A 27717-nucleotide genomic window follows, 5' to 3' on the forward strand; every position below is an offset into this window, starting at 1 on the left:
ACTCACGACCTCGAGCTTGGTGCAGTTGTTTTTGCCTTGAAGATCTGGAGACACTACCTTTATGGTACTAAGTGTATCCTCTACACTGACCATAAAAGCCTTCAGCATATCTTTGATCAAAAGGAACTTAACATGAGGCAACGCCGATGGAACGAACTCATCAGCGATTACGATTGTGAGATCCGGTATCATCCTGGTAAGGCTAATGTGGTAGCCGACGCGCTCAGCCGAAAACCCTGCCAACTTAACTGTATCTTGCCGCGCACCCAGCTTCACTTCGCGCCGATTCAAAGCAACCTTGAATCGCGTATTCGTGACGCGCAGCGCGCATCCATCAGTAATGGTAACCTTCGCGCCGAGTTAGCGTGTGGCGCGGAAGCACTCTTTGTCCCTAATCTGAGTGGAATTCTCTGCTATCTCAATCGCATCTGGATCCCTTGTGATGAGAATCTTCGCGCTGATATCCTGAGTGAAGCGCACAAATCTCGGTATTCTATTCATCCCGGCGCTGATAAGATGTACAAGGATTTGCGCATAACTTATTGGTGGCCCGGTATGAAAAAGGATATTGCTGTGTTCGTAGCTAAGTGCCTGACTTGTTCTAAAGTTAAAGCTGAACACCAACGCCCATCTGGTTTGCTCGAACAACCAGAAATTCCTACGTGGAAATGGGAAGGTATAGCGATGGACTTCATTACCAAGTTACCTTTGACAGCAAGCAAACATGATAGCATTTGGGTAATAGTGGATCGATTGACTAAATCTGCTCACTTTCTGCCCATTCGTGAAAACTACCGTGTTGAGCATCTCGCGCAGCTTTATGTCAAGGAAATCGTCTGTCGCCATGGTACTCCTTTGAGCATCATATCCGATCGCGATGGCCGTTTTATATCTCGCTTTTGGAAATCTCTCCAATCTGCGCTAGGAACTCGCTTGGACATGAGTACGGCATATCATCCTCAGACTGACGGTCAGTCTGAGCGAACTATTCAAACTCTTGAGGATATGCTCCGATCTTGTGATCTTGATTTTGGAGGTAATTGGGATTCACACCTGCCTTTGATCGAGTTTTCTTATAACAACAGCTATCATTCCAGTATCGGTATGGCCCCATTTGAAGCACTTTACGGTCGTAAATGCCGCTCCCCAATTTGTTGGAGCGAAGTGGGTGAAACTCAAATCACAGGACCCGAACTTGTTCAAGAGACAACCGATAAAATCGCCAAGATCCGTGATCATTTGCTGACTGCCAGAAGCCGACAGAAGAGTTACGCAGATCGTAGGCGAAAGCCTCTCGAATTTCAAGTTGGTGATCTTGTTCTCCTCAAAGTGTCGCCTTGGAAAGGTGTTGTCCGCTTTGGGAAGAAGGGTAAGCTTGCTCCTCGTTATGTTGGTCCATTCAAGATTCTCGCGCGTGTGGGAAAAGTTGCCTACAGACTTGACCTGCCGCCCGCGCTCAGTAATGTGCATCCAACGTTCCATGTTTCCAATCTCAAGAAGTGTTTAGCTGACGAGAACCTTCACATTCCACTTGATGAAGTTCAAGTTGATGAATCCATGCATTTCATTGAGAAGCCTGTTGAGATTATGGATCGCGAGGTTAAGCAAACCAAGCGCAGTCGTATCCCTATCGTGAAAGTTCGCTGGGAGTCCAAGCGCGGAGCCGAGTTTACATGGGAAAGGGAAGATCAAATGAAGATCAAGTACCCGCACCTGTTCTCTGCGCAACCTACTTCGAGATAAATTTCGGGACGAAATTTCTTAAAGTAGGGGAGACTGTGACATCTGCCCCGATCCGACCCGACCCAGGTACCCGTTTCTCTGACCCGATCTCTCTTTTATTATTTAATATTTATACTTATATTTTACTTTTAATAATAATATATATTTTCCTTCCCGCCTCTTTCTCTCTCTTTCTTTCCGCCGTCCCGTCCCTCTTCCTTCTCTCTTTCCGCCTTCTTTTCCCTCTTGTCGCCGTCCCACCCTTACGCCTTGTTTCCCTCCTCTTTGCTTGTCCTTTGGTTCTTCCCGCCTAAGGATGTCTGCAGCTCCACGCGCCAGACTCCTTACATGGAAGCCTGCGTGAAGACATCTTGTTCCTGCGATGCGTGAAGAGAACTCTTCTCGCAGCGCGCTAAGAATGCATGTTCTTCCCGCAATGCGCTAAGAATGTATGTTCTTCCCGCGATGCGCTTAGAATTCTTGTTCTTCACGCAGCACGCTAAGGATTTGTGATTCTTCCCGCAGTGCGCTAAGGAATGTTGTGCCAGCCTTCGCGCTCGCGCACTCAGCCTTCCCGCGCTTAACCCTTGTATCTTCTGTTTATTCCAGCCTGTATGCTTTGTGTTGTCTTATCCTCTGTGCTGTTGACCTAACCTATCTAATGTCTGAATAGTTACTTTCGGCGCAGCATGCGTACCAACCCCCATTGGTTGGTAGAAAAAGTGACTGACATTATCTTTTGAGATCTGCTTTTTCCATGCTTGACCAGTACCTTTATCTGAACCGCCCATGCCTGTTACTGTTCCCTGTCAGCTTTATCTTGCCCCCTGCAGCTGCCATATCTTTTGATATCTTTTGCTTTTGGATTCTTATGCTTTTTGATATCTTTTGCTTTTTGAGATCTTTTCCCCTTTTCTAGGGATTATGTCTCCTAGGGTTTCTCTATAAATAATAGTATTATTTTTCCTAACACATCACACACAAAACACTTAATCTCTCCTGTTCTCTTGCCCCTTGCTCTCTCTGCCGTCTTCCTCTCTGCCTCCGTCTTCCTCCTTGTTCTTCCTGCTTTTCCGGTAATATATATTATAATTTACTTATTAATTATGCTAACTTATAATCAAGACTTAAAACAAATCATTAAAACAATAATCTTTAATTATAGGTTAACCTTGCTTGTTTAAAAGTTGGTTCTTGCTTTATCTATCACCGCATCGTTTATCATGTGAGTTATCTCGTATCTAATCCCTTTTTATTTTAAATGCTTTGGGATGTTCATGTGTTCATACAAAACTTGAGTCTTAAACTTGTTTATGAACTTTAGTCGCGCAGTATCCCATGTGTTGAGGACGTTTACTTGGCTGTTTATTTGTATGTGTGTATCATTAACCGCTTTGTTCGGCCTATTCCGCAGTTCCGTTGGTACCATTAGTTGAACACGGGAGACCTATCGTTTACGGTTTTCTTTGTTTACACTTGCACAGATGTTTTCTCGTTTTTATGCTCAATTGGGAGCATGGATTGAACTATGATCTATGAACTATCTTAGGCTTGATCACAATCTGATTACACCCTTGTTAAACTCTAGACATACACGTGTTGCGCGCAGATTTATGATTATCTATGTATTGTATTAAACTTGATTTCTCACCAACACGCAAGTGTTTGACGTTTATTTTAACACATGTTCAGGTTTGCAGTAGCTGTTTTGGAGCTTGTGGACACGTAGGACGTTTTTACTTTTGGACCTAGAATTAAAATGTATCAAGACAAGTTAATGTTGTTTGAATGTTATAATTTATAATATATTGATTTATGTTTGATTTATGTTCTTTATTTTCCCCGCTGCGCGTGCGCGATAAAATGTGTATTAATAAATATTGACACCAATAGTGTCGCGAGTAATGAAGCAATATGTGGCGCCCCGATGTATAATCCGCCTTTGGTCGGGGTGTTACAGTTGCTGCTGCTGATGATGGGCTAGCTATCCTTAAGGCTTTCCTTGAACAACCACGCTCTACTGACGGCGCTGGTCCAAGTGGAAGTGGCCCTGAAGCCTGATCTTGAAGATCCCTTCCCGCTGCTAGGATAGATTTAGTTTGTATAGATTTACTTTCTTGTAGGCGGGTAGTTACCCGGCCATTCTTGTAACGAATATTTATGAAATACAAATCTTTGTGCGGCTAAGACCGCTTCTTTCATTGGATTCCTTGCTTTATAAACGTTATGACTTGCATACTTTAGTTTAAATTAGCAATTTTCCAAGTGTTTAGAATAAGTTAACCTTTGAACGTGGTAGATAGGTGTGAAGTTTTGCTTCCTCTTCCGTGATTGTGCGGGTAGGACCGTCACTTGCACGTAGTAGGATGGCTAAACTTTACCATCTGAGCTGCGTGTAGGTTTTCCTCATCTTTTGAGGATAAGTTAACCTTTGAACGTGGTAGATAATAGGTGTGAAGTTTTGCTTCCTCTTTCGTGATTGTGCGGGTATGACCGTCACTTGCACTTAGTAGGATGGCTAAACTTTACCCATATGTGACCTGCGTGTAGGTTTTCCTTATCCTTTTTAGGATAACCTTTGAACGTGGTAGATGATAGGTTGAAGTTTTGCTTCCTTGTTCGTGATTGTGCGGGTAAGACCGTCACTTGCACTTACAAGGATGGCTAAACTTTACTTACATCTGACCTGCGTGTAGGTTTTCCTCATCTTTTGAGGATAAGTTAACCTTTGAACGTGGTAGATAATAGGTGTGAAGTTTTGCTTCCTCTTTCGTGATTGTGCGGGTATGACCGTCACTTGCACTTAGTAGGATGGCTAAACTTTACCCATATCTGACCTGCACTTAGTAGGATGGCTAAAGTTTGAGGCAAAGTTGCCATCCACCTTTTAGGGTGAATGCGTTCCAATCGTAGCCCACATTATAAATAGACTCCCATCAAAAATGATTGGTAACAAAGTGGTTTACAATCAGAAACCGGATTATAGTCATATGAAGGTTTTGGATGTCTCGCATACTATCGTAGTATTGAAACGGGAGGCGACAAGTTTGAAGAAAGGGGGAGACTGGGAATATTTTTGGGTTATCCCCAAGGGACAAAGGGGTATAAAATTTTTGACGCCAAAAATAATAAGATAGTTGTGTCGAGAGATGTAAGATTTGTTGAAAGCATCTTCCCATATGACAACACAAAAATTCCTATCGATGAGGAGGAGCCAGAGATTTTTGAGCTACCACCATAGTACCATGAAGACCATGAAATCCAAGTTAACATAGAATCAATCGCCACTGAAGGAAACAACCAAAAAGAAACAACTACTGTTGAACCTAGCAATGTAAATGTAAACATGTATGTGGATGAAATGCACATGCAAGGTGGTGAAAATAGTAAGGATGGAGAAATAAATGAAATGCCTGCACATGAAGAAGAAGAAGAAGAAGAAACAGAAGGTGTGATCGTTGAAAACCAAGAACCGGTTAGAGAAAAGAGAAACCGGTCCCGTCCAGCCCACTTTAACGATTACATCGTCAATCTCCCACCATCTATAGACCAAGCAATACCTGTCACCAACCAAGATTCCTCGACGGTACACCCGATAGCTAATTTTCTATCTTGGCCTAACCCCGTTCTAACCCGTGACCCTAACCAGCCCAACCCACCAAGTTTACAACATATTCTTAAACACAGAAAAATCAACCACATAGCAACAAGATTTATAACAGCAAGCATGCAACAAAAACATAAAAGTCAACGTACTGAATCAGTGATATTCCACAAAACTATAGTAAGCAAAACTATTGCAGTCAAAGGGTGTTCAACTCATCAATCAGTAATGGAAGAGTAACAGCAACATCTCCTTGTTCTTAATCAATCAAGCTGATCAACAGAAGGAGCTTCTTCTTTAACATCCTTTTCTCCTTTTGATTCCTCTTTAACTTCAGCATCCTCCTCATTTTTCTCCTTTTGCTCTTCTGTTTGACCCGACCCCGATGCGGATCCTGAACCAGAAGCCGAACCAGCTGACAAGAAGTCAACTATTTCAGTAGTGCGAGATCTCATGCCCTCCATCACCTCAGTAAAAGTCAATTCTTTGAACAACTTTTCCAGTTCCTCTTCGGCTTCAAGATCTCCAGTCTGTAACAACAGAAAATAATAATCAGCTAAACGAGCCAACCAATCGAAACAAGTTAAACTAAAACATCACCTCGAAGACTTGTGAGTGAATTAACGAAACAGCCCTGACAACATTTGTCCTGGGACCATATATGTACACTATTCTCTCATTATTTGGGCCACCAGGAGGAGGTTGATCAGTCATCTTAACAGTCACACATGCATGTAATAACCAATTTTGGACTTTAATTGTTATAAGTCAATAAGTTCAAATAACTTAACAGACCTGCAACCAAGCACCAGATACTACCTCCAGTGCCAGGGCATTTTGTCCATTTACCCCAACAAGACGCGCAACCTATGTACATAAAAGCAACTTAATTAAATAACAGACCATGTTGAATTTCTTGCCTAATAGAGTGTAGATTTGTCACCTGGCCCACGGTGAGTCTAATTGTATGCCCATAGACAGTTGGTGGCATCAGAATAACTGGAAAAACTGGGCCTTGATATGTCTGCATACAAGTTTACAATGTGTGAGCGTGAGTCATTGGTCAACAAATATGTAAACTTCACATATAGAATGGTTAACTGGCCTTTAGGACTATGTCTAGAATGAGTTCCTCAGCCATTTTAACTTGTTCCTCGGTACCCAATATGTCAACAAACGAATGAAAATTACGCTCAGATTCAGGATCAGCTATTAGCCCAATTGTGGCTTTTGAGGCTTTGTGGATTTGCTGCATATCTGCACATTCAACTCCAGCAGCTTTGGCAAGCTGTGAATAGATGATATTATCAGTAAAACAAGGAAAACAGGGTATCTTATTAAGAAACTTTTGTTATAACATACTTCCGAATTACGAATGCGGTATACTTTCCTATCTACTTTTGCTCCTGCAGCCACTGCCTCAGCTATATGCTTAGCTTTCTTAGTATCATCTTCTGATCATTTAGAAAAGACAATTGTTATAATATGCTCATATTGTGATTAAACGTTATATGTTTTCAATTTCACAACCAACATATAAAGCCATCATTACAACGAACATTCTTCATGTTACTGCTTGCAATGATCTTATATGAGTAACTTTGAGCACCAAATATTACTACATTTTAGGTAAAAACTAAAAGAAACAGTTGACAACAATGGCATTATTGATGCAAAAATCTCAGCAACATATACCTCAGAAAGATAATTGGGAGACATATCTGAGAAACCTCACTATGAAAAAGTATCAATCAAGAACTTACAATAATATATTTCTTTGGCATCTATACACACGACATCAAAGAAGTGTAGCAATTTAGAAGATGCAAAAGCTAACATGTACTTGAAACACAAAAGATACACAAACTTCTACTTCTACACATTAGAATCACCTAGGGTTTGTCTGAAACTTCACGACTACGAGTGTATATAGAACCGTTGATTACAACCTTTTCTGTGAGAAAATCATTCAAGTAGATCTAATCAATCAAATTACTGATAAGAAACGATAATTACAACATTTCGGTGACAAACTAAATCAATCATTCAGATACAAATACGGCCTAAGATCTATACGCAGTATAATTTCAGGTAAAACAGACAGCAATATCTCTTGAAGGGAAACGTTATAGTACAACTTTTTAGTGACTTAATCAATCACGTAGCTCTAATCAATCAATATTAATTTACAGTAAATCCGTGTGCAGGATGAGTGTATGCAGAACCGTTGCTTACAACTATTAACGTAAAAAATATATAAATCAGATCACTGAACCTAAACGTAACAGAAATCTCATGAAATGAAACGTTAATAATCAATCAGATAGATAGTTACAAATAAGGTATATGCATAACGCAACAGAAATAAGCAAGCATCGATCGTCAACTTCCAGTAAGCACAAAAAAAACAGAGCACAATATCTATCTGCATATAACCTAAACGTAACAGCAATTATCACTTGAAACAAACCGTTAATTACAGCTTTTTGGTGACGTAATCAATCACGTAGATCTAATCAGTTAGATACAAATAAGGAATAAGATCTATACTACACGCAGGATAAATTCAATAAACATGCATCGATCAATGTTAAGTTTCAGTAAAGCTTTAAGAAGCAAAAATGGCGGATGAGTGTTAAATTCGTACGAAATTGAAACTTATTACCAAAGATTTTGTAGTAGTAGAGTTCTCCAGTGGAGCGATCGGTATTAATCCTGAGTATAGGTTTAGGCAATTGCTGATTCTTCGGTCCTTCGATTCTAGCTTTCGCGTATCTGAGAGTTGGTTCCATCTTCTATTCTTCTTCAGAAAGAATTGTGAAATGTGAATTAGGTGTTTGGTGTTCGTAATCAAAAATGGGGGGAAACTGATCTGTTATTATAACTACCTAACTACATAATTTACACTTAAGTCCATCAAGATATAGTTTGTTTTAAGTTTAGTCCCTGTGTTCTGTATTGAAAGTAACGGAGGTGCTGACTTTCAAACTTCCGTTTTTCTTAATAGGGTTTCGTCTTATTAAATCGTTTAAAATGCCGGAATATTCCATTTCCTTGGTGGACATGCAACATTCTTAGTAATTCATCAAAGTATTTTAACACAGGTCGTTCCGGTTGTGTTAAACACGTTAACAAAACGACTTGTTATTTTTTTCATAAATTATTTTATTTGTGACGCTCAAAATAAGAATATAATCAGGTATAACACCAAAATTTAAGCATATATAATCATAGACAAATTTTTGATGATTTTTGTATATTTCATAAACGAAAAATGAATAAAAGTAAAAGACAGGGGCGAGTGGTGGTGGTGGTGGTTGTGTGATAGTGTTGCACGGTTTTGATTGAACGTGGTATGTGGCATTTATCAGTTGCGTCCGGCTTTTCGCATACTAGGTTTACCTATAAACAGGAGGTATGGGAAGGGCTTCAACATATTACTAGGCAGCAAAGGAGGAGCTTCAACACATAGTGGGGCCCAAAATGCTAAAGGGGTAGGACTTTAATATGATAACAATGCTTTAAACCACAACACGGTGTTAAAGAGGTGGGGCTTTAACATGATGTGTTGCTTTAACTTGGGCTTTAAAGTCCCTTCACAACAACTAGCCTAATGGTTGAAACCCGAGAGAAACAAAAGTTACTGAATATTTAAATGTTTATAAAAATTATGAATAGTTATAATGTTTAACAGGAATGGTTTGGTTTGAACAAGAAAACTTGACTATAAACGAAGTTAGAAAGGTTATCGTCAAAACTTAACCATAGGATTAAGAGAAGTATGTTACTACATCATGGTTGCATAAGATTAAAAGAACGAGAGTACGTTAGTAGTCGGTATTAAGGAAAGATTAAGATGAGTTTGTAGGACTTTTGCTCTTATTAAATGTTTTGAGCGTAAATGCATCTGCATGAAAGAATATTAACCATTAAGCATTTTTGTACAAATAAGATGCTTTTTTTATATATAAATATTATTAATGTTAAAATGTTTTGCCAAAGGAAAGCTTTGGCAATGTGGTGGTGTAGAAGAAATGTTTTGTTCGAGGCATCCCAAGTAATAAAACCAAGTATCGAATTGCTAGTAATCAATTGATTTGACATATCATTCTAACGTTGTCTGATTGTGACTTTAGTGGTAAGAACGGTGATCGTTTAAAAGAATCTTTAGTTGTAACTAGATCAACTTTATCTTATGTTTTCAAATCTGGACTACACCGACCGGTTTAACTGAAAGCAAGGCATAAGGCCGGTTTGATTTGATATTTTAGACTTTAGTTACGTAGGTTTCGGCAGTTTAGCAGTCGGACCGTTGACTTGGTTTGACGATTAGACCGCTTTTGATCTAAACATTCTATAATGTAATTTGCGAGATTCGAACTCTAGACCTTTTATACATTTAAGAAATGCTTGCCAGCTCTTCTAGAAAGTTATTGAGTTATACCTTATGAATTTATGATATTTTAACTAAACATACTTATGACTCAATTTTAATTAAAAAAATGGACAATTTCATAGAATAGTAACCAACTTTCAAAAGTGTTCCAATTAGGTCACTCAAATTTAAAAAGTGTTCCAATTAGGTCACTCAACTTTCATTTTTGATTAAATTAAAGGTTTTAACATGTTTTTTTAGCTTTTTTCTTTTTTATTTCACATAGAAAATGTTTTTATCTTTTTTATGAAGTTGACCCTGAGTGGCGACGTGAATTTTATTTTTTTTTAAATTTTAATATAATTAACGTTTTTTAATTTTTTTTAAAATTTAACTACATATATTGCAAATTCCGACTCCTATATCTTATCCTCCATTTCTTAGTAAGACTAACAGGTAATAACAGTGGCCAGTTGTGATTAGCTGATCACGTTACTCTCCATATCCTTTACACTTCCCTTTGTGAGTCCACTTGTGCTAGATTCTACTTATAACAATTAGACAATCGTACATTTTACATCGTCACATATAACAAGCATTTCTATATCTAGTTATTAAGTTAACTTTCTTACTCATTCTTTACCATACACAGGATCAACTTACACAAGGTGATTGCTTTCTAAGCTTGCTTGAGAGACACATGGCGTTCTTGGACTGGCATCTTCTTTCTTTTCTTCCTTAAGTCTCGTTCTCTGTTCGAGTCTAAGCATGTAGGATGTTTATTTCTCTCGAACTTATGCTCTGATACCAACTTGTAAGGCCCCGTTCCCGGTAACCCTACTTTGGTGTTGGATTTACTCATAAACACAGTTCTAAAATCAGAGTTAATTTAAACTTTCGCGGAATAATTTAAAACTTCAAACATCACATTACAAACATTCATTTTTGTCTTAACATACAAATTGTCTTTTCATAACATAACATAAAATAGTCATGACACTTCTTCATAGATGCCAGTTTCTTTAGCTCGTGTCATGTGTCCCTCCTCAAGCTAGCTGCCTCAACTTATCTGCCTGCGTGCATACTAAAAGTTAGCTACGCTGAGTGAATTTTTAGTTAATCAATTAACATACAATTCATTCCTATTCTTACTCTTACGCGTCCGAAGATACGTATTCATACCTTACTTTGCTATCACTTCTTTCACACATACTTTATATACATGCATACGTACTTACATACTTTCTTTCATAAAACCATATGGTATACTATAAGCTATTATATCTTAAACATCTCAGATATTATAAGGATCTGGTCCTTAACATCTCAGATATTATAAGAGTCTGGTCCTTAACATCTCAGATATTATAAGGGTCTGGTCCCTATCATCTCAGTTATTATGAGGGCCTGGTTCCTATCATCTCAGATATTGTGAGGGTCTGGTCTCTATCATCTCAGATATTATAAAGATCTGGTCCCTATCATCTCAGATATTATGAGGGTCTGGTCCCTATCATAAGCGCATACTTTACTTGTCTTACGCGTATAATATTTACATAGACATTCATTCACATAACCATTATATAGTAATAACATTCATTGCACGATCATACACGTATCATATACCTATCACTTAAGTAAGCATTTTAACTGCCACATGGGAGTATGCACACAGCCCCGAAAACATAACCAGGAAATGGGGCTATAACTCACCTGGAGTCGGTTTCTCTCGCCGTTAATGGTAATGCCCTTCCTTAGTTGTGCACGACTAACTGTACAATACATTACGTGTGTCAATTATTCATTACTACTACTTCCTACATCTAAGTTAATGAAACTCTCAACTAACGGGGGGTCTGGGGGCAGCGCTCCTGGTAGCGGGGTCTAGGGGCGGCAGCCCCTAGCAGGGTTCAAGGGGCAGAGCCCCTGGCTGGGGTTGTGCTGCCAGGTTAGCTCGGAAAAATTTTATTTTTGTTAATAGGTCCTTTAACAAAAACGCATCAGAAAATGAATCGGGTCACATTTTAATAACAACTTAAACAATTTCGCACGGGAGGAATTTCACATAGAATTTCGCTTCGCATAACTTTTTCGCTTCTCACGGCTGAGGGAAGCGATATACCCGTTTCGCTTCTCATGGCTGAGCGAAGCGAAATACCCGTTTCGCTTCTCATGGCTGAGCGAAGCGAAATACCTTCCTTTCTTCGTTTTTACATTTTAAAGCCATTTTACTTCTTGACTCTTCCTCAGGACCTGATTTTTACTCTTTTTCAACTTTCAACACATTCTGACCCCATGCATCTGATCCTGAACCCACATCTCTCATATTCCAAACACCACCTTTTTATCTTAAAGTGCACCCGAGAGGTTATAACTTACCAAGTTTATAATTTTCTTACATTTCACAACCCGATCTATCATTATATCTGTTTGCATGCCGATTCTAACCATAAAACTTAACCATTTAAACCGAAACCTACCTTTTGCTTTGGGTTCGAGTTCAGATCCGGACAATACGTAGATCTGGACGTGATTCTTGTTATTTGATGATGTCTACACACGAGATTCTTCCTCTTTTTATACGGATTTGGATCCGGAATGTAGAGAGAAAATGTGTGTGTTCTTGAGATCCTTTTATTTATAAATAAAACCATCTGTTGACCTGAGAGAATTTAAGATGCAAACCAGATAGTTTTTAAAAGTTTCATTTATATATATTTAAGATTTAAAATAAAAATATGAGATAAACTTATCTTTCGGAGTGAATTTACAATGTTAACACATAATAATATGAATAAAGAATAAGCAAATGAGTAATTACATGCATCATCGTACATGTGTCATGCTTACATTTACAACTAATCTAAAACACACATGCTTACATTAACAACAAATTTAAACAAAATATAAAGTTGCTTTCTCTTTATGTGAATTCTAATAACAATATATTATGAAGTTTAAAATACACAAAAGAATAATTTACGTACTTCGTTCATGAGACGCAAAGTTTAACCTTCCATCTACGTTCAAGAAATTACGCATACTGACCAAACTATTCAGTCAACTTAAGAACGCAATATGAAATTTTTTGCATAGTAGAGGTTAGGGGTGTTCAGCGATCAGTTTAAAACCGTGAAACCGCCCAAGTCGGTCATCGGTTTGGCTTTGCGGTTGGTTTTTTTTTTACATTCGGTCGGTGGGCTTCAAAAATTTCAAACCGTAATGAATAGTTTGGCTTGCGGTTTTTATTGAAAACCGGCCGTAAAAAACCGGACCGGACTGTAGGATTTATTTATATATAAATTTTATTTTTTTATATTAGATTTATATAATTATTTATAATATATCATATGTTTTAAAAATTAGGCTTCTTGTCATAGCCCACTATAAAAGCTAGTGTGTGATTTAGCCAAAGTTTACTAAAAGTCTAGTATCTCGTCATGTTCTAGGCTTAAATTCTGGACAATATGATTAATTATGGGGAACTTGCAATTTGGTTATTTTATTTTTGGACAACTTGAAATCTGAAGTTGTGAATTAGAGTTTAAGTTTTTGACAACGGCATATTAAAGCCTAAACCGTGAAACCGGCCGGAGCCAAACCGTTAGTAACGGTTAGGTTCGGTTCGGTTTGGTTTTTATTTTAAACGGTTTGGCTTCGGTTTTTGATTAGCAAAAACCGTACTATCGGTTTGGCTTATGGTTTAACCCAAAAACCGTCAAAACCGGACCGTGAACACCCATAGTAGAGGTATAATCCATAACAAAATATCAAGTTTTAAGTAGTAAACAAAGCAATGATATCCGATCAAACCTAGTGGTTTAACTAGGGATGGCAACGGGGCGGTTTCGGGGCGGGGAATGCCAATCCCATACCCGCCCCGGTTTATAAAACCCATTACCAAAACCGTCTAAAAACCCGCGGGGACTAAACGGGGAATCCCCATCGGGGATTCGGGGAAAACCGCGGGTATTCGGGGAACCCGTCTAGCATAAATGGTTTTTAAACGGGCTAAATTCCCCGTGGGGATCCCCATTTAACCGTCGGGTTCACCGTTTAAAACCCGATTGTAAGAAAATGATACAAAATTACAATACAATATTAATACACAAAAAGTTCAATATCCAAACACATTACACATACAAAAGACATTATTAATACATAAAAATGTTTATTTCTCCCATCACAACGGAAATTAACTTCATGATTGATCCTTCTTACACGTCCATACCGCACCCATTCAACCATTCAAACACTTGTCACGCCGGATTGCTATGATAATCAAACATTAACATATTAATTGGAAACTATATAAGAATCAATGTTAAACCATATTAAAATGTAAACGATAAACCATATATATATGTATTACCTCAATACCATCGTCACAATCATATTCAATAGTTTGGCAATATGCCTCGGATTCTTCTGAACAAGTTGCTATATTCATCTCACAAAAGTCAAAAGTTTATATAGTAGCTAAGTTAAAAATAAAAAATAAAATGTTTATTTACCTTTGATTTCATTCAACAACCAACTTTGGGCGCACATTAACGCTTCCAATGTTTTTGGATGAAGACGGCTACGATGTGGACTTACCAATCTACCACTTGTACTAAAAGCGGACTCGGAAGCAACGGTAGATATTGGAATCGCCAATATATCTCGAGCAATCTTTTGCAACCTTGGGTACTTGACACCATTTGTTTTCCACCAAGCTAAAAGGTCAATCTCAGTTTCTTTTATCCAAACTTTCTCTTGTAGATACAAATCAAGCTCCATTGTGACACCTAATATATAAATAAAGTTAATACAATTAATGAATAAAGTTAAATTAATGTAAATAATAAGTCATACCCGAATGATTATCCTCTTCAACGAATGTGAAGTATTCGTTGAAAAATCTTCCACCCCCCGCATTGTTTTGACTTGATCTCACACCATCATCCCGTGAAGTTCCTTGACTGTAACTTTCATAATCTTGAAACAACCTATATACAAGCTCCTTAAGTTTTATTATCGCACTCTCCGACTTTTCATAACCATATATCTTTGGAAAAGCAAACTCCATTGCTTTCAATTTGTAACGAGGATCCAAAACTGCTGCTACTCCCATTACCCCATGAATAACCGACCAATATTTATCAAACTTAACAATCATCTTCTCTGCCATCATCTTGATCATAGGGTCTCGATCTTCTTTCCATATACCCAAAGAAGATTTAATTTCACATATTGATGGAAAAAAGACATTCGCTGTCGGATATTTAGTACCCGAGAACATCAAAGTCAGCTCATAAAACAAACTCAACTTATCACAAATGCTTGAACCTAATTCCCAATCTCTTTCAGTTGGCAAAGTTTTATATTGGGTTTCTCTTTGCTTTAAACGTTTGAAAACTTCCTTGTAAAGAATAGCGACTTTCAACATTAGATATGTCGAATTCCAACGTGTTTTGCAATCAAGAGGTAACTTTTTTGAACAATCTATTGCTAAATGACGAGCAGCTTCCTCAAACTTTTCTACTCTTTTTTGTGTTCCCGTCCAAAAAACAACACTCTCTCTAATTCTTTCGATTCCTTCACCAATGACAGATAAACCATCTTGAACTATTAAGTTCAATATGTGCGCACAACATCGCATATGAAACAACTCCCCACCTAGAATCAAAGAGCTTAAAGACAACTTATCCAATAAATAGTGAATCATTAAATCATTAGTGCTGCAATTATCAACTGTTACTGTTGATATCTTTCTATCAATATTCCAATCACACATTGATTGATATAACACCTCAGCAAGAACTTCAGCAGTATGTGGAGAAGGTACATAAATAAACCTAGTAAAAGTACATTTGATAAAACATTCAACATATTAAAGTGGCAATTAATAAAACAAATTTTGAAGTATACCTCATTATTCGGCTTTGCATTTCCCATTTCTCGTCAATTAGATGTGCGGTAATTGACATGAAACCTTTCTTTTGATTACCTGATGTCCACATATCTGTGGTAATTGCAATCCGGCTTTGATTTTTCTCCAAGATCCTTTAATAAATCAAAGATATAAATTAAAAGGCAATTAAGTAATAACTAATTATATTAAAACCAAATAATTAATGAAACATACCCCATTGTCTTTTCTTTTTGAAAGTCATAAATCTTCAAAATATCACTCTTTAAGGTATTTCGTGATGGAACCTTAAATAAAGGTTGTAGTCCGGTCACAAACTTTCTAAATTTATGATGTTCAACAATCACAAGAGGATATTCATGAACAATAACCATCTCGGCTAGATCTTTCCTTGACTTGTCGGGATCAAAGTTTAAACAAGTTAGATTTGTTTGTCCGTCGGTTGTTTTTTGTCCCATCCCCAATACTTGTTGACGTATATCTCTTTGGTTTCGTTTTGGACAAAATTTGTTATAATGATCAAGTAAGTGGCGTGTTCCATTCTCACTCTTAGCTCCTAATTTTCTCTTGCAATAGTGGCACTCCGCCTTGTCTTCACCATTGATCGTCATCTTCTCGAAGTGGTTCCATACAATTGACGTAAGTTTTCGCTTCCTAGAACCCATGTTGCTATCATCATTTTGGGTTGGGGTTTGGGTTTGCTCTCCTGTGGTTGTGTGTGATGGACCTTCATTGCTTGTATTTGGTGAAGATTGGTTCATACAGTTATTGCTATCGGCTTGTGAGTTATCACCCGGAGATGTTTGTGGTTGTTGTGTGTGTCCTTCCATAAATCCTACGAATAATTATGAAAATGAAAATGTTCTTAGCATCGCAATCAAAACACAAAGCATGCTTCACAACAGTCAATGCACTTAATACATTACACTTATACACAAGCATGCTTCACAACAGTCAATGCACTTAATACAATACACAAGCATGCTTCACAACAGTCAATGCACTTAATACAATACACAAAGCATAACTTACAACCGTCAATGATCTAATAGAATGAACAATGAGTTAGTGAGTGTTGACCTAACTGCAGAATGGGGAACGGGCGAGATGCGCGGCGGCGACTGCAGAATGGGGAACGGGCTGTGCCTACTCACTGCAGAATGGCGAGTCCGGCGACTGCAGAATGGGGAACGGCGACTGCAGAATGGCGAGTCGGGCTGTGAGATCAGAGATGCGCGGCGGCGTGCGGGCGGGAGGTTGTTCTAGGGTTAGGGTAAATGGCCAAATGGGAAAGTAGGAAACTGGTTTTAAACGGGTATACGGGAAAATGGGTTAGGCAGCCTTATTGGGAAAATAAATAATAAATAATATATTATATATAAATATAAAAATTATATTTAATTAAACGGGTTTTAAACGGGTATACGGGGCGGGTATACGGGGCGGGTACAGTCTATACCATACCCGCCCCGAACCCGATTAACTTAAACGGGGAAACCCCGAACCCGGACCCGTCCCCGATTAAGTGTCCCCGAACCCGCCCCGTTCGGGGCGGGTTTCGGTTTTCCCCATCGGGTTTGGTTTTTTTTGCCATCCCTAGGTTTAACTGGGCCAATTGGACTCAATTATATAGTTGGTTTTCTGGTCCAGTTATCATAAGAATAGTCAATAAATTATTATATATTAATGATTTTAAATATAAAAACATAGTTTTCATTGGAACTTATTTATCATGGCTAAATATCTATCTTTGATTAGTAATAATAATAATATTGTTTAAAATAATGGTAGGCAAAGACCAAGATAAAAGCCTATTTTCCACTTCCCTACGTTCCTCGTTTCCATTCCATTAAACGGACTCACTGACCCCATCATCCATCACGCTTCAAAGCTTGCACACTTCCCTGCCCATGGAAAACTACTACAACTCCTACCCGGAGTCCGGCGGATCCTCACCCAGATCCCGTGAAATCGACTTCGAAAACCCCACGCCATGGGAAGACCAGCCTAACACCACCACCACCAACTACAAAGTCAAGCTCATGTGCAGTTACGGAGGTAAAATCCACCCTAGACCTCACGATAATCAACTTTCTTATGTCGGCGGCGAGACTAAAATCCTCGCCGTTGATCGCTCCATTAAATTCTCTGTTCTCGTTAACAAGCTAGCCTCCGTGTGTGATGCTGACGTCTGCTTTAAGTACCAGTTACCTGGTGAGGATCTGGATGCGTTAATTTCCGTTACGAATGATGACGATCTGGATCACATGATGAATGAGTACGATCGGTTAAACAGAGCCTCGCCTAAACCGGCCAGGTTGAGACTGTTTCTGTTTCCGGTTCAGACTCAAAGTCCGGTTATAACTCCGACGCAGAGTTTCGGTTCGACTGAAGGACGATCTGAACGTGAACGGTTCGTGGAAGCCTTGAACTCCGGTCCGGTTCACTCGTCTAATCCTTCACCGGCGTTACCGGTTCACGGAAATGCGGATTTTCTATTCGGTTCGGAGAAAGGACCTGTTCCGGTGGCCGGACCGGTACCGGTACCGGTGCCGAAGGTTCGAGATCTTCCGGCGATGGATCCGGTGACACGTCATCAGGAGCCGGACGCTGAGGATCGGATACAGAAGCATATTCAGGATCTAAGGAGGTTACGAATTGCTGAAGATCAGCTTCAGCAACAGCAACAGCAACAGCAACAGAATATGTACCGGCAAAGTGAGGATAACCTAAGCGGCGGTTACTCCGGAGAGTATTACGTCCAGAGACCGTCGGAAAAAGTAGTTACGACGGCGCTTCCGGCAAGTGTACCGTCTCCGGCGCAAGGTTATCAAATCTCCGGCGGATATGCTCAAGCCACTATCTCAGCCGATCAACAACCGGTGTACATGGTGCCTGCTCCGTCGAGTGTGTACCACGCGCCTATGGCTCGACCGGTAACCGGTCCAATCGGTCAAACTCAAGCTCAAGTTCAACCTCCAGCTCCGAGCCAGGGTTACTACGCACTTCAACGGATGCCGGCTGAGGTTTACCGTGAGCAGCCGGTTTACAACCCCATGCAACCGGTGGCACAAGTCTCACAGCCTATATTCCCGCCACAACAACCGGCTGCACAGAAGGTACCGACGCATGCTGAACAAATACGAATGAACATGATCCAATCAACGGCTGGGATGACAGATCCAGGATACGCTCAATTGGCGTATGATAACAGCCTTGGGAGGCACGTTTACTATACTGCGCAGGGGGCGTTGGTTACAACACCACTACAACAACAACCACCGCAACCGCATCAGGTTCAGTTGCAACAAACCACACACCAGTATCAACCCGTGGCCGGCACGTCAGCAACGGCAAATCAAATTCAAGATGGGAAGGTCATTGCTCCAACGAAGATATCACAAGGTTCTATCTGATTATCTAGTAAGTTTTTGAATTAATTAATATACTATATAATAAATAAGTGATGAAGTTGTGTGCATTTATTTGTTTCTGCATTATATGGCCATTTATGGTGGTGTTACTGTTATGTGTATATCATAATATTATTACTATTATTATTATTATCTTCTGGTTGAACCTTGAAATTTGAAATTTGGAAGTCAATATAAATATATGTGATGTGATGTGATGTGATGATATTATTGAGTGGAGTGATGTTTGGAAATTGTGTAGGGTGTAATTAAGATATGAAAGGGACATGTATATGTAGGATTGAATAAAAAAAGGGTAGATGAGGATTTATGGGACAAGTGTAGCTTCGGTTCATATGCATGAATTGCGACTTGTGATGAGGTGCCGTGACTCTAATAGCGATTGATGTCTTGATGTTTACAAATTAAAAATGGTTGCGTTTCAAATTTAAACTCCTCATCCTTCAAATAAACAACTCTATATGAATCACTTTGAATAGATAAATTCGCTTGGTTTATTGTAAAACAATTAATGTTGACTTAATGAATGTCAACTGTCAAGGCTATCGTTGTGTTGAAACTCGATCGAACCCGAGCCCAAAATTTTCTAGAGTATGAATATTGGAATGATACAGGGTGCGCCAGTCTGTCTTTTTGGGTTGGATCGGTCTCAGGTCGGTTCGGGTTTGAATATGAAATTTTAGGCTAAGATGTCTCGATACTTCCATGGTTGGATCGAATCTTGACTGAACCGAACTTGAAATTACACCAATATTAAAACATAGGATCGAAACGAATATGCATTACAGGTGTGGTCTCAGGTGGATCCCGAATATACTGATAAAACAATATTCCAAGGACACATTAAGTCGAACAACTTTTTTGTGTTTGATAAAAGAAAAGTGAGTATGATTCTCGTTTTAGATTGTCAAGGTGAATAAGCCAGAGAAGTGGTCTAAGAAATTTGATTGTTGGCATAAATATAGAAGTGGAACCTTTTTTATATTGTATAACAGGATTTGCGTCTAGTACACCGGTTACAATTATGACATCCAATAACTACTCTGTCTTGGTTTCAATGTAAAGAAATAACCCATTACATAAAAAAAGACAAATGCAAAACTGTAAGCAAGGTATTCTGCTTGGGTTCTAAGGGATATACATGAAATACGTGTTGGGTTATCATACTTGCCACCATCGATATTAGAGGTGGCAAATGGGTTGGGTTGGGTCAAAACGGGTCATGGGTCGGAACGGGTTAGGGTTGGAACGGGTTAGGGTCAAAACGGGTCACTTAAAAAAAGGGTTGTTTTGGTTCGGGTCGGAACGGGTTAGGGTCAAAAGGTTCGGGTTATAACGGGTCAAGGTTGGAACGGGTCAAAACGGGTTTGGGTCAAAACTCTTTTAAGCGATTTTTCGGTTCGTTTCAGCGCGTAACAGCTCGTTTAAGCGATTTTTCGGTTCGTTTCAGCGCGTAACAGCTCGCTTAAGCGATTTTTCGGTTCGTTTCAGCGCGTAACAGCTCGTTTAAGCGATTTTTCGGTTCGTTTCAGCGCCTAACAGCTCGTTTAAACGATTTTTTCGGTTCGTTTCAGCGCGTAACAGCTCGTTTAAACGATTTTTCGGTTCGTTTCAGCGCGTAACAGCTCGTTTAAGCGATTTTTTCGGTTCGTTTCAGCATCAAATAGCTCGTTTAAGCGATTTTTTTGGTTCGTTTCAGCATCAAATAGCTCGTTTAAGCGATTTTTCGGTTCGTTTAAGCATCAAATAGCTCGTTTAAGCGATTTTTCAGCTCGTTTCAGCACTTAACAGCTTGCTTTAGCGATTTTTCAGTTCCTTTCATCACTTAACAGCTTGTTTCAGCATGTTTTTGTTTCGTTGTTGTCGACATTTCAGTTTCGGTTAATTTGTCGATTTTTTTTTGAACGAGGACAACGGACGAAACGTTTTAGTTGTTTTACATTTTTTGTTTTTGTTTTATTTTTTGAGTTATGATTTTTTTATTAATTTTTTTTAATATTTTTTGATGATTTCTATTAAGATCAAAATCCCTCAACAAAAAATTCAAAAAAAACAAATAAAAAATCATAACTCAAAATATAAACAAATAACGAAAAAAGTAAAAATATCAAAATATTTTCACCGTTAACCTCGTTCATCAAAAAAAAAAAAAAAAAAAAAAAAAACCCGACAAATTAACCGAAACCGAAATATCGACGAAAACGAATCAAAAACCTTAATCGACCCGTCTAGTGCGAAAACTCGAAAGAAACCGAAACCCAACCCGTCCGGTGCTAAAACTCGTGTCGGCACGAAAGCTGATCCGAGCCGAAACCTAAACCGATATCGTTTCAATCTAAAACCCATTTCAACCCAAACATGTCACTTTTCCTTAATACACTAACCCACATCGACCCATGTAGTTAAATTTGTCAACCCATTTTGACCCAAAAATAAGAATGTGGAATTTCAATTGACCCATTTTGACCCATTTAATTAAAACCTATGACCCAATTCAACCCATTTGAATTTTAAAACAACCCAAATTGACCCATTTGGAATGGTTTGGGTCAAGGTTGCCACCCCTAATCGATATACAACCAAAATTAGCTTCAATCATTATGTGTTGAACATTTGGATGGTAGTTAAAGGTCATAACAAATTTTTAGCCGTTTGAACTTAAAAACAAACGTAATCTCCCTATAGACAATACGCTTACATGAGGAGAAATATAACACCTGAATCACAAGAAATTCTTCAAAAGATTGAGAAACATTTTGAGATAGGTGCTTGTAGAAAATAAGGAATATAAATACAAAAGCATATAAAACCTATACACAGGGGCGGATTAGTTATATTTAGGGCTAGCTCGAGTTATCCCTCAACTTTGTTGACGAAGTATAAATATTTAAGGTTTTAAACATTTTTATGAAACTAATATGTATTATATTTAGCATCTTAAAACCGTCAAATGGACTTGCTAGAGTGATTATTGGGTATACGAAGTTATGTGGGTTGTGCTTGCACAAGTTTAAATCGTGTTCTCCACATCTACTTTCAAAATTGATACATTAGCTATTTTCAATTCCAACCTTTAAGAACCAGATTTATCCATTAACTATAAATTGTTAACAAAATCAGAATACCATTAGATCCAAAAAAAATTTGGGGTTATCCCTAGAATTTTTTTAGATCTGCCGCCTACATGGAAGGTTACTATACATAAGGTCTGATAACAAGATTAGGAGGAAATTATGCAATAAATATATCGTTTAAAATAACGTACATAGTTATTACAACAGTAAACACATATATCATAGTATCATACAAAGTCAAAGAGTTTGATAGAAAAATGTTCGTAACTTAAAAAAAGGAAGTATAAATTCAGAAAATAGCATATTCACACCTAGATGCGGAATCTTACAATTTATAATAGGGTTGTTATATACAAACACCATCCCCATGGTGTGTGAATAAGGCTATACGGCTCGTATAGGGCCTATACGAGTCGTATAGGCCTAACTTATTAACATGCATACGGAGGTGACAGTATGGCAGCTTTTTGCAGTCTATACGAGCCATATAGGGTCTATACGACTCATATAGACAGCATATCAGCTGTACTTTGGCCAGATATTTTTATAATTATTTTATGGTCTATACGAGCCATATAGATGGTATACGACCCGTACAGGCCAGGTATCAGTTTTTCTTACTCCAAACGTAATTATTTTTATGGCAGTTATATTTCAAAAGCTTAGATAACTCACATGAGCGTCAACCAAAATGGATCGCATGACCACATATAAGAAGTCGTTATCAAAAACACTTATGTTGTTCGTATGTTTTTATGTATATATCAAAATATTTACTTTTAAATTACGTGTTTTTATTTTGTAAACAACTCGGATGTTATTTTTAATATTTTGTAATTTTAAAAAAAATCTAAAAGAAAAAAATACTATACGAGTCAAACAGACCCTATATGAGTCGTATAGCCCTATACGACTCGTATAGGGGCTATACGATGCAAATAAATGAAAACTGACACTACTGACCCGAAAATGACTTGACACTACACCTATACGAGTCGTATAGGCCCAATACGACTCATATAGGCCCTCCTGGTGTGTGAATAACTTCTTTGGTGTATGAATAACCTAAACCTTTATAATATCATAGGTTACTTTAGTTTTTGTTAAATTTAGTTGACTCAAAACGAAAATTTTAGTTTTAAATTTTAAAGATTAGGTACCACACTATGTTCATCTATGGCACGATTGTCCACTCTTTGTTTTGTAATCGACTAAATTTCATCACTTAAGCTTATGACATTAATCTGGACAGCTAAACCATATAATATATCAAAATTCAGTAATCAATATGCTATATTTAACCGCTATAGTGAATTAAACTAGCATAAGATAAACTCCAGAGTCCAGAGTTTGAAATTTGAATGGAAATTAAAGGATTCCGAAAACGACAATAAGCTTAATTAACAATAGGCAAATCTTGAAATAATCTTGGACTCTTGAAAAGAGGTGTAACCACTTGTACTAAAATAAAAATATATTTAATTTAAAAATGTAGGAATGCATTATGCGTATTAGAAGTGTATTAAAAGTCATGGAAGAACGCTTGGTGGATGATGCTCAAAAACAATTGTTGGAAAACATTCATGAAGCAAACCCAAGTTAAGTTGTTTTAACCTTTCAAAGCTTACCAAGTTGAAAACCAATAACGGAAAGTGTTATTTGAACGTAACATAAGTGGAGGTTCTTATTTTAAATGTGAAAATTTTATTAAATAAGCCCGACAAGTAAGATTGCAAGAAACTAGGCTAGACGAAACAAAATTACAAAATTTTGTCAAAATATATTTATTAAAACAAATTCGGCAAGTAAGAAACTGACGTTGTGAAAGATCCTCATGAAACGACGGAGGGTATGGGTTTGTCTTTCTCTACTCCTCCAACACGAGAAGAGTTAAAAAATCAGAATACTGATTTTATATCTTTTGCTTCAGATCTAGAGGTTAATGCCACCATCGAGTGTGATAGTGGTTCTTCATCGGTTATGATTCCTAAAGGTGTTGCACACGTTTTTTATTCTAGTTTTTCATGACTAGACTACGTTGCGTAGATTGATCAAATTTAAGACATTTTTTTTAAGAAACACTTTGTTTTAGAAACAAAGAATAAATGGCTATACAAGGACCCAACAAAGAAATAACTCAATTGTGTCGATTGATCGAATTCTTCTATGTGGATTTAAAGATATTCAGAACAATTGAAAACGAAAAAAAAATATTATTCTTTTAACTGATGCTCTAAAAGGGTGAGTTACGGTTATGATTGATGGTTTTGTTATTGGCAAATTATGCATTAGTTTGAAGTTGTTGGATGAAGGCTAGGTCTCTTTATATTAGTGGTTTATTGTAGCGGATTTTCAAATCGATTAATAAGAGTTTGTTATCGTCTCGCACTACGCGGAAGTAGTTGATACTGCTAGTATATATTATTGGATTCAAGACTATAAAGTCTCGAAAATGTAGATGCCAAAGTATTTTCCCCAATCCAATCATCAAGCCAAAAAAGAGTATTGTCACCCTTCCTAAACTTTTTTTTCCCTCATGGCAATGGATATCAAGTTAGCATCATTTAGATAGTGAGTAGTTTTCACAATCCGGTTCCAAGTACCATTTTCTTTAGCCACCTTTTTTTTTAATAAAAAACATTCCAATCATGATTGTGAATGGAATCAATCGCTTTTACCCATTAAGAATTTGGACAATTATATGTATCGTCACTTCCATTTGAGAATAAGAACCAAGTTAATACCTTTCGGACTTCCAAGACTTAACGCATCCTTTGATTTGGCAAAACTAGATCCCATTTAACCCACGACATTTTTCTAAACATTATCTTCTCCACCCTAAAAGAAAGTGGACAGCAAACCTTCAAGATGACAACTAGCCTTATTTTGGCATTAGGGTCAAAGATAAATAGTAACTAGCAAGAAAGCCGAGAACCCAATAGGCTAAAACGGCTCTTCCTCTAATAGGGGGAAGCCTAGCCTTTCGCTTATCAACCGTAGGATCCCACTTTTTTTTTGAAGCCACCTTATCGCCCGTTGTAATTATGAGCTAGTAAGAAGGAATGGATCTCGATTTCTATCCCAATGTATCGGACATATTTTTAATCAGGGTTTTTAAATTTTTGAGTTAAGTGCCATTTTAGTATTCGTGATTTGTCTAATTACGCAACTTTAGTACCGTTTTTGAATTCATTGCAAACGACTGCATCACTTTTCTATAACTTGCCATTTTAGTATATTTTTTTTCTAACCCCTTCTATTTTTTCCGTTAAGTTAGAGGTAAATTGGTAATTTCATTTATTTTATTTATTTTCTCTTTTGAGCTAAGTTTCATTTTCATACTTGTGGTTTGTTCAATTACGCAACTTTGGTACATTTTTGGAATTTATTGCAACTGAATACTTAGATTACTTTTGGATACATAGACAAACCAAAAGAGACATTACATATTATATATTACATATTACGATTAAAAGGTAACTAAAATAAATGATAGAAGATAATAACAACCATGAAATGTATAACATATTTTTTAGCTTTCGTTCTTGATTGCCAATTTACTTCCAGTAGCTCATGATTTGAGTTCAACTTGGCCGTTTTTCATACATTTTCTTCATATGCATTGATTTTATTTTTCAAAAGTTCGGGTATGACAACAGTTGCTCTTTGACACATCGGAGGATCAAGCTAAATAACAATCCCACAGCTTCGCACCTCTCATTATAACATCAATTGAACATGTAGATGAACAACGGTTGACGAACCACATGTGTAACATCCCGAAATTTCCAAAATGATATTAATTATATTACTTAATAATAGAGGGAAAGTTTACTCGGGTTATCGGGAAATAAATAAATAGAGTAGGAGTTGGTATGGGTCGGGCTAGTGTTGGGTAATGGATAGGGGTTATGGACTTGGGTTATGAAAGAAGGAAGGAGAGTCCATGGGCTTAAGCCCATGATCCCTAAATATAAATACCATTAACCACCATTTAATCCTCATTCTCACATATTCCACACACACACCCAAAACACACACGACCCGAACCAAGATCCGAAGGCAAAAACTCGAGCTTGTTGGTGCTGGAACGTTGTGACGGACCAAAACAACATCAAGGCTTAACCGTGTTCGTAGTTCGACTCGTTCAAGGTACGTTTATAGTTAGAAATCGTTCGTGTAGGTTCGGGTTGATTTGAGAAATGATAGATCTGAGTTTGTATGGTAAAAACGAATCCAACAAAGCTAATCTTACTGAAAATGGTTATGATTTGATGGGTTAATCGATTGATAAAAAGAACCCGTAACCTATATGCCTAAATCGCACCCTTTAAACATCGATGTTAGGTCGATTTGATGGTTGGGGTTTGTAGGCGCTGGTCAGACGATCCCGTGGGTACCTAAATCGAGTTATTTGGTTAAGAAACGAAGGTGATTAAGGGATTTAAGAACGAACAGTAGCTGCAGACGACAACTTCGCCTGCAAGCTAAGTTCGCCTGATGAACTTCGCCTGCAAGCTAAGTTCGCCTGATGACAACTTCGCCTAAAGCCAAGTTCGCCTGATGAAAACTTCGCCTAAAGCCAAGTTCGGCTGATGACAACTTCGCCTAAAGCCAAATTCGCCTGATGACAACTTCGCCTAAAGCTAAGTTCGCCTAAGGTTTAACTTCGCCTAAAGCTAAGTTCGCCTAAGGTTTAACTTCGCCTAAAGTCAAGTTCGATTGGAGAATAGATTAAAACGATAAGTAAAAGTAAGCTAATACTAGGCCACCAGATTAGATCAGGCGAGTATTGATACGTGTAACTTATACAGTCAGCCGAGCACAGTTAAAGAAGGGATTTACAACTATCAGAGGAAGAAGCAGAGTTCAGGTGAGTTTCTAGCCCCATTCCTTGTTATGTTTTCGGGGCTGTGTGCATACTCGATGTGTTGTTAATACATTTATCCTAAGTGATAAGTGTATGCCATATGTGATATATGTGATGGATATGAATGATTGCTTGTCGGTACGCGAACGATCTTCGGATATTGCGCGTACTGTCAGGTTAAAAATAAAGGTACGAATATTATATATCGAAGATGTATGAATATTACAAATGAATACTTGTCGGGGCGTGAACGATCTTCGGATATTGCACGTAACGACAAGGGGTATGGTTGTTAAATGAAGGATGTAAAGAACGCCTAGAGTGTTCTTATGCTATAATGTAATTATTGTATATGTGAAGTATGTGTATACAGGTACACGAATGGTATGTGAGTTCTACGTTCGACATAGTAAGTTACGATGGCAAATCCCTCTAACTTCTGTCGGACATAGACTTGGCAGGTGATGGCGTAGTTAAGGACTGCGAGTCTTATACGTGATGTAGATGATAGATGTAAACGTAGATAGGGACGGTGGGCCTTATACGTGTTATAGGAGATAGACGCCAACGTAGATAAGGACTGCGGACCTTATACGTAACGTAGATAAGGACTGCGGACCTTATACGTAATATAGATAGGCGTCAGCACAGGAAATGACTGTGGACCTTATACGTGCTTTAGCATAGGGGAGGACTGCGGACCTCGTACGTGCTATGAATTAGG

The 27717-nt window shown here is 38.0% G+C and overlaps 2 protein-coding genes across 2 annotated transcripts in view; one reads left to right on the plus strand and one right to left on the minus strand.

Annotated features, from left to right (window-relative positions):
* LOC143624665 (zinc finger BED domain-containing protein RICESLEEPER 2-like) overlaps window positions 1–16280 on the minus strand; it is a 53526-nt gene extending 37246 nt beyond the window's left edge. The window contains exons 1-9 of the mRNA XM_077095237.1: window positions 15832–16280; window positions 15615–15749; window positions 14559–15541; window positions 14216–14491; window positions 6689–6780; window positions 6432–6614; window positions 6270–6350; window positions 6122–6193; window positions 5927–6040 (exon numbers count right to left, since the gene is read on the minus strand). Of these exons, the coding sequence (XP_076951352.1) occupies window positions 5927–6040; window positions 6122–6193; window positions 6270–6350; window positions 6432–6614; window positions 6689–6780; window positions 14216–14491; window positions 14559–15541; window positions 15615–15749; window positions 15832–16280 (2385 nt within the window). The remainder of the gene's footprint in view (window positions 1–5926; window positions 6041–6121; window positions 6194–6269; window positions 6351–6431; window positions 6615–6688; window positions 6781–14215; window positions 14492–14558; window positions 15542–15614; window positions 15750–15831) is intronic.
* Window positions 16281–17525: 1245 nt separating this feature from the next.
* LOC143624618 (uncharacterized) lies at window positions 17526–19055 on the plus strand. Its single transcript, XM_077095203.1, has one exon. It carries the CDS (start codon window positions 17526–17528, stop codon window positions 19029–19031), a length of 1506 nt encoding a protein of 501 aa, XP_076951318.1. The 3' UTR covers window positions 19032–19055.
* The last annotated feature ends 8662 nt before the right edge of the window (window positions 19056–27717 follow it).

This window comes from Bidens hawaiensis, unplaced genomic scaffold, assembly GCF_021521415.1.
Source record: "Bidens hawaiensis isolate Kalapana, Puna unplaced genomic scaffold, B.hawaiensis_p1.1 tig00003902_1, whole genome shotgun sequence".
In the NCBI taxonomy this organism is placed as follows: Eukaryota; Viridiplantae; Streptophyta; class Magnoliopsida; order Asterales; family Asteraceae; genus Bidens; species Bidens hawaiensis.

Coding starts and splice junctions, on each gene's coding strand:
- LOC143624618 (XM_077095203.1), top strand. CDS start 17,526: ATGGAAAACTACTACAACTCCTACCCGGAGTCCGGCGGATCCTCACCC.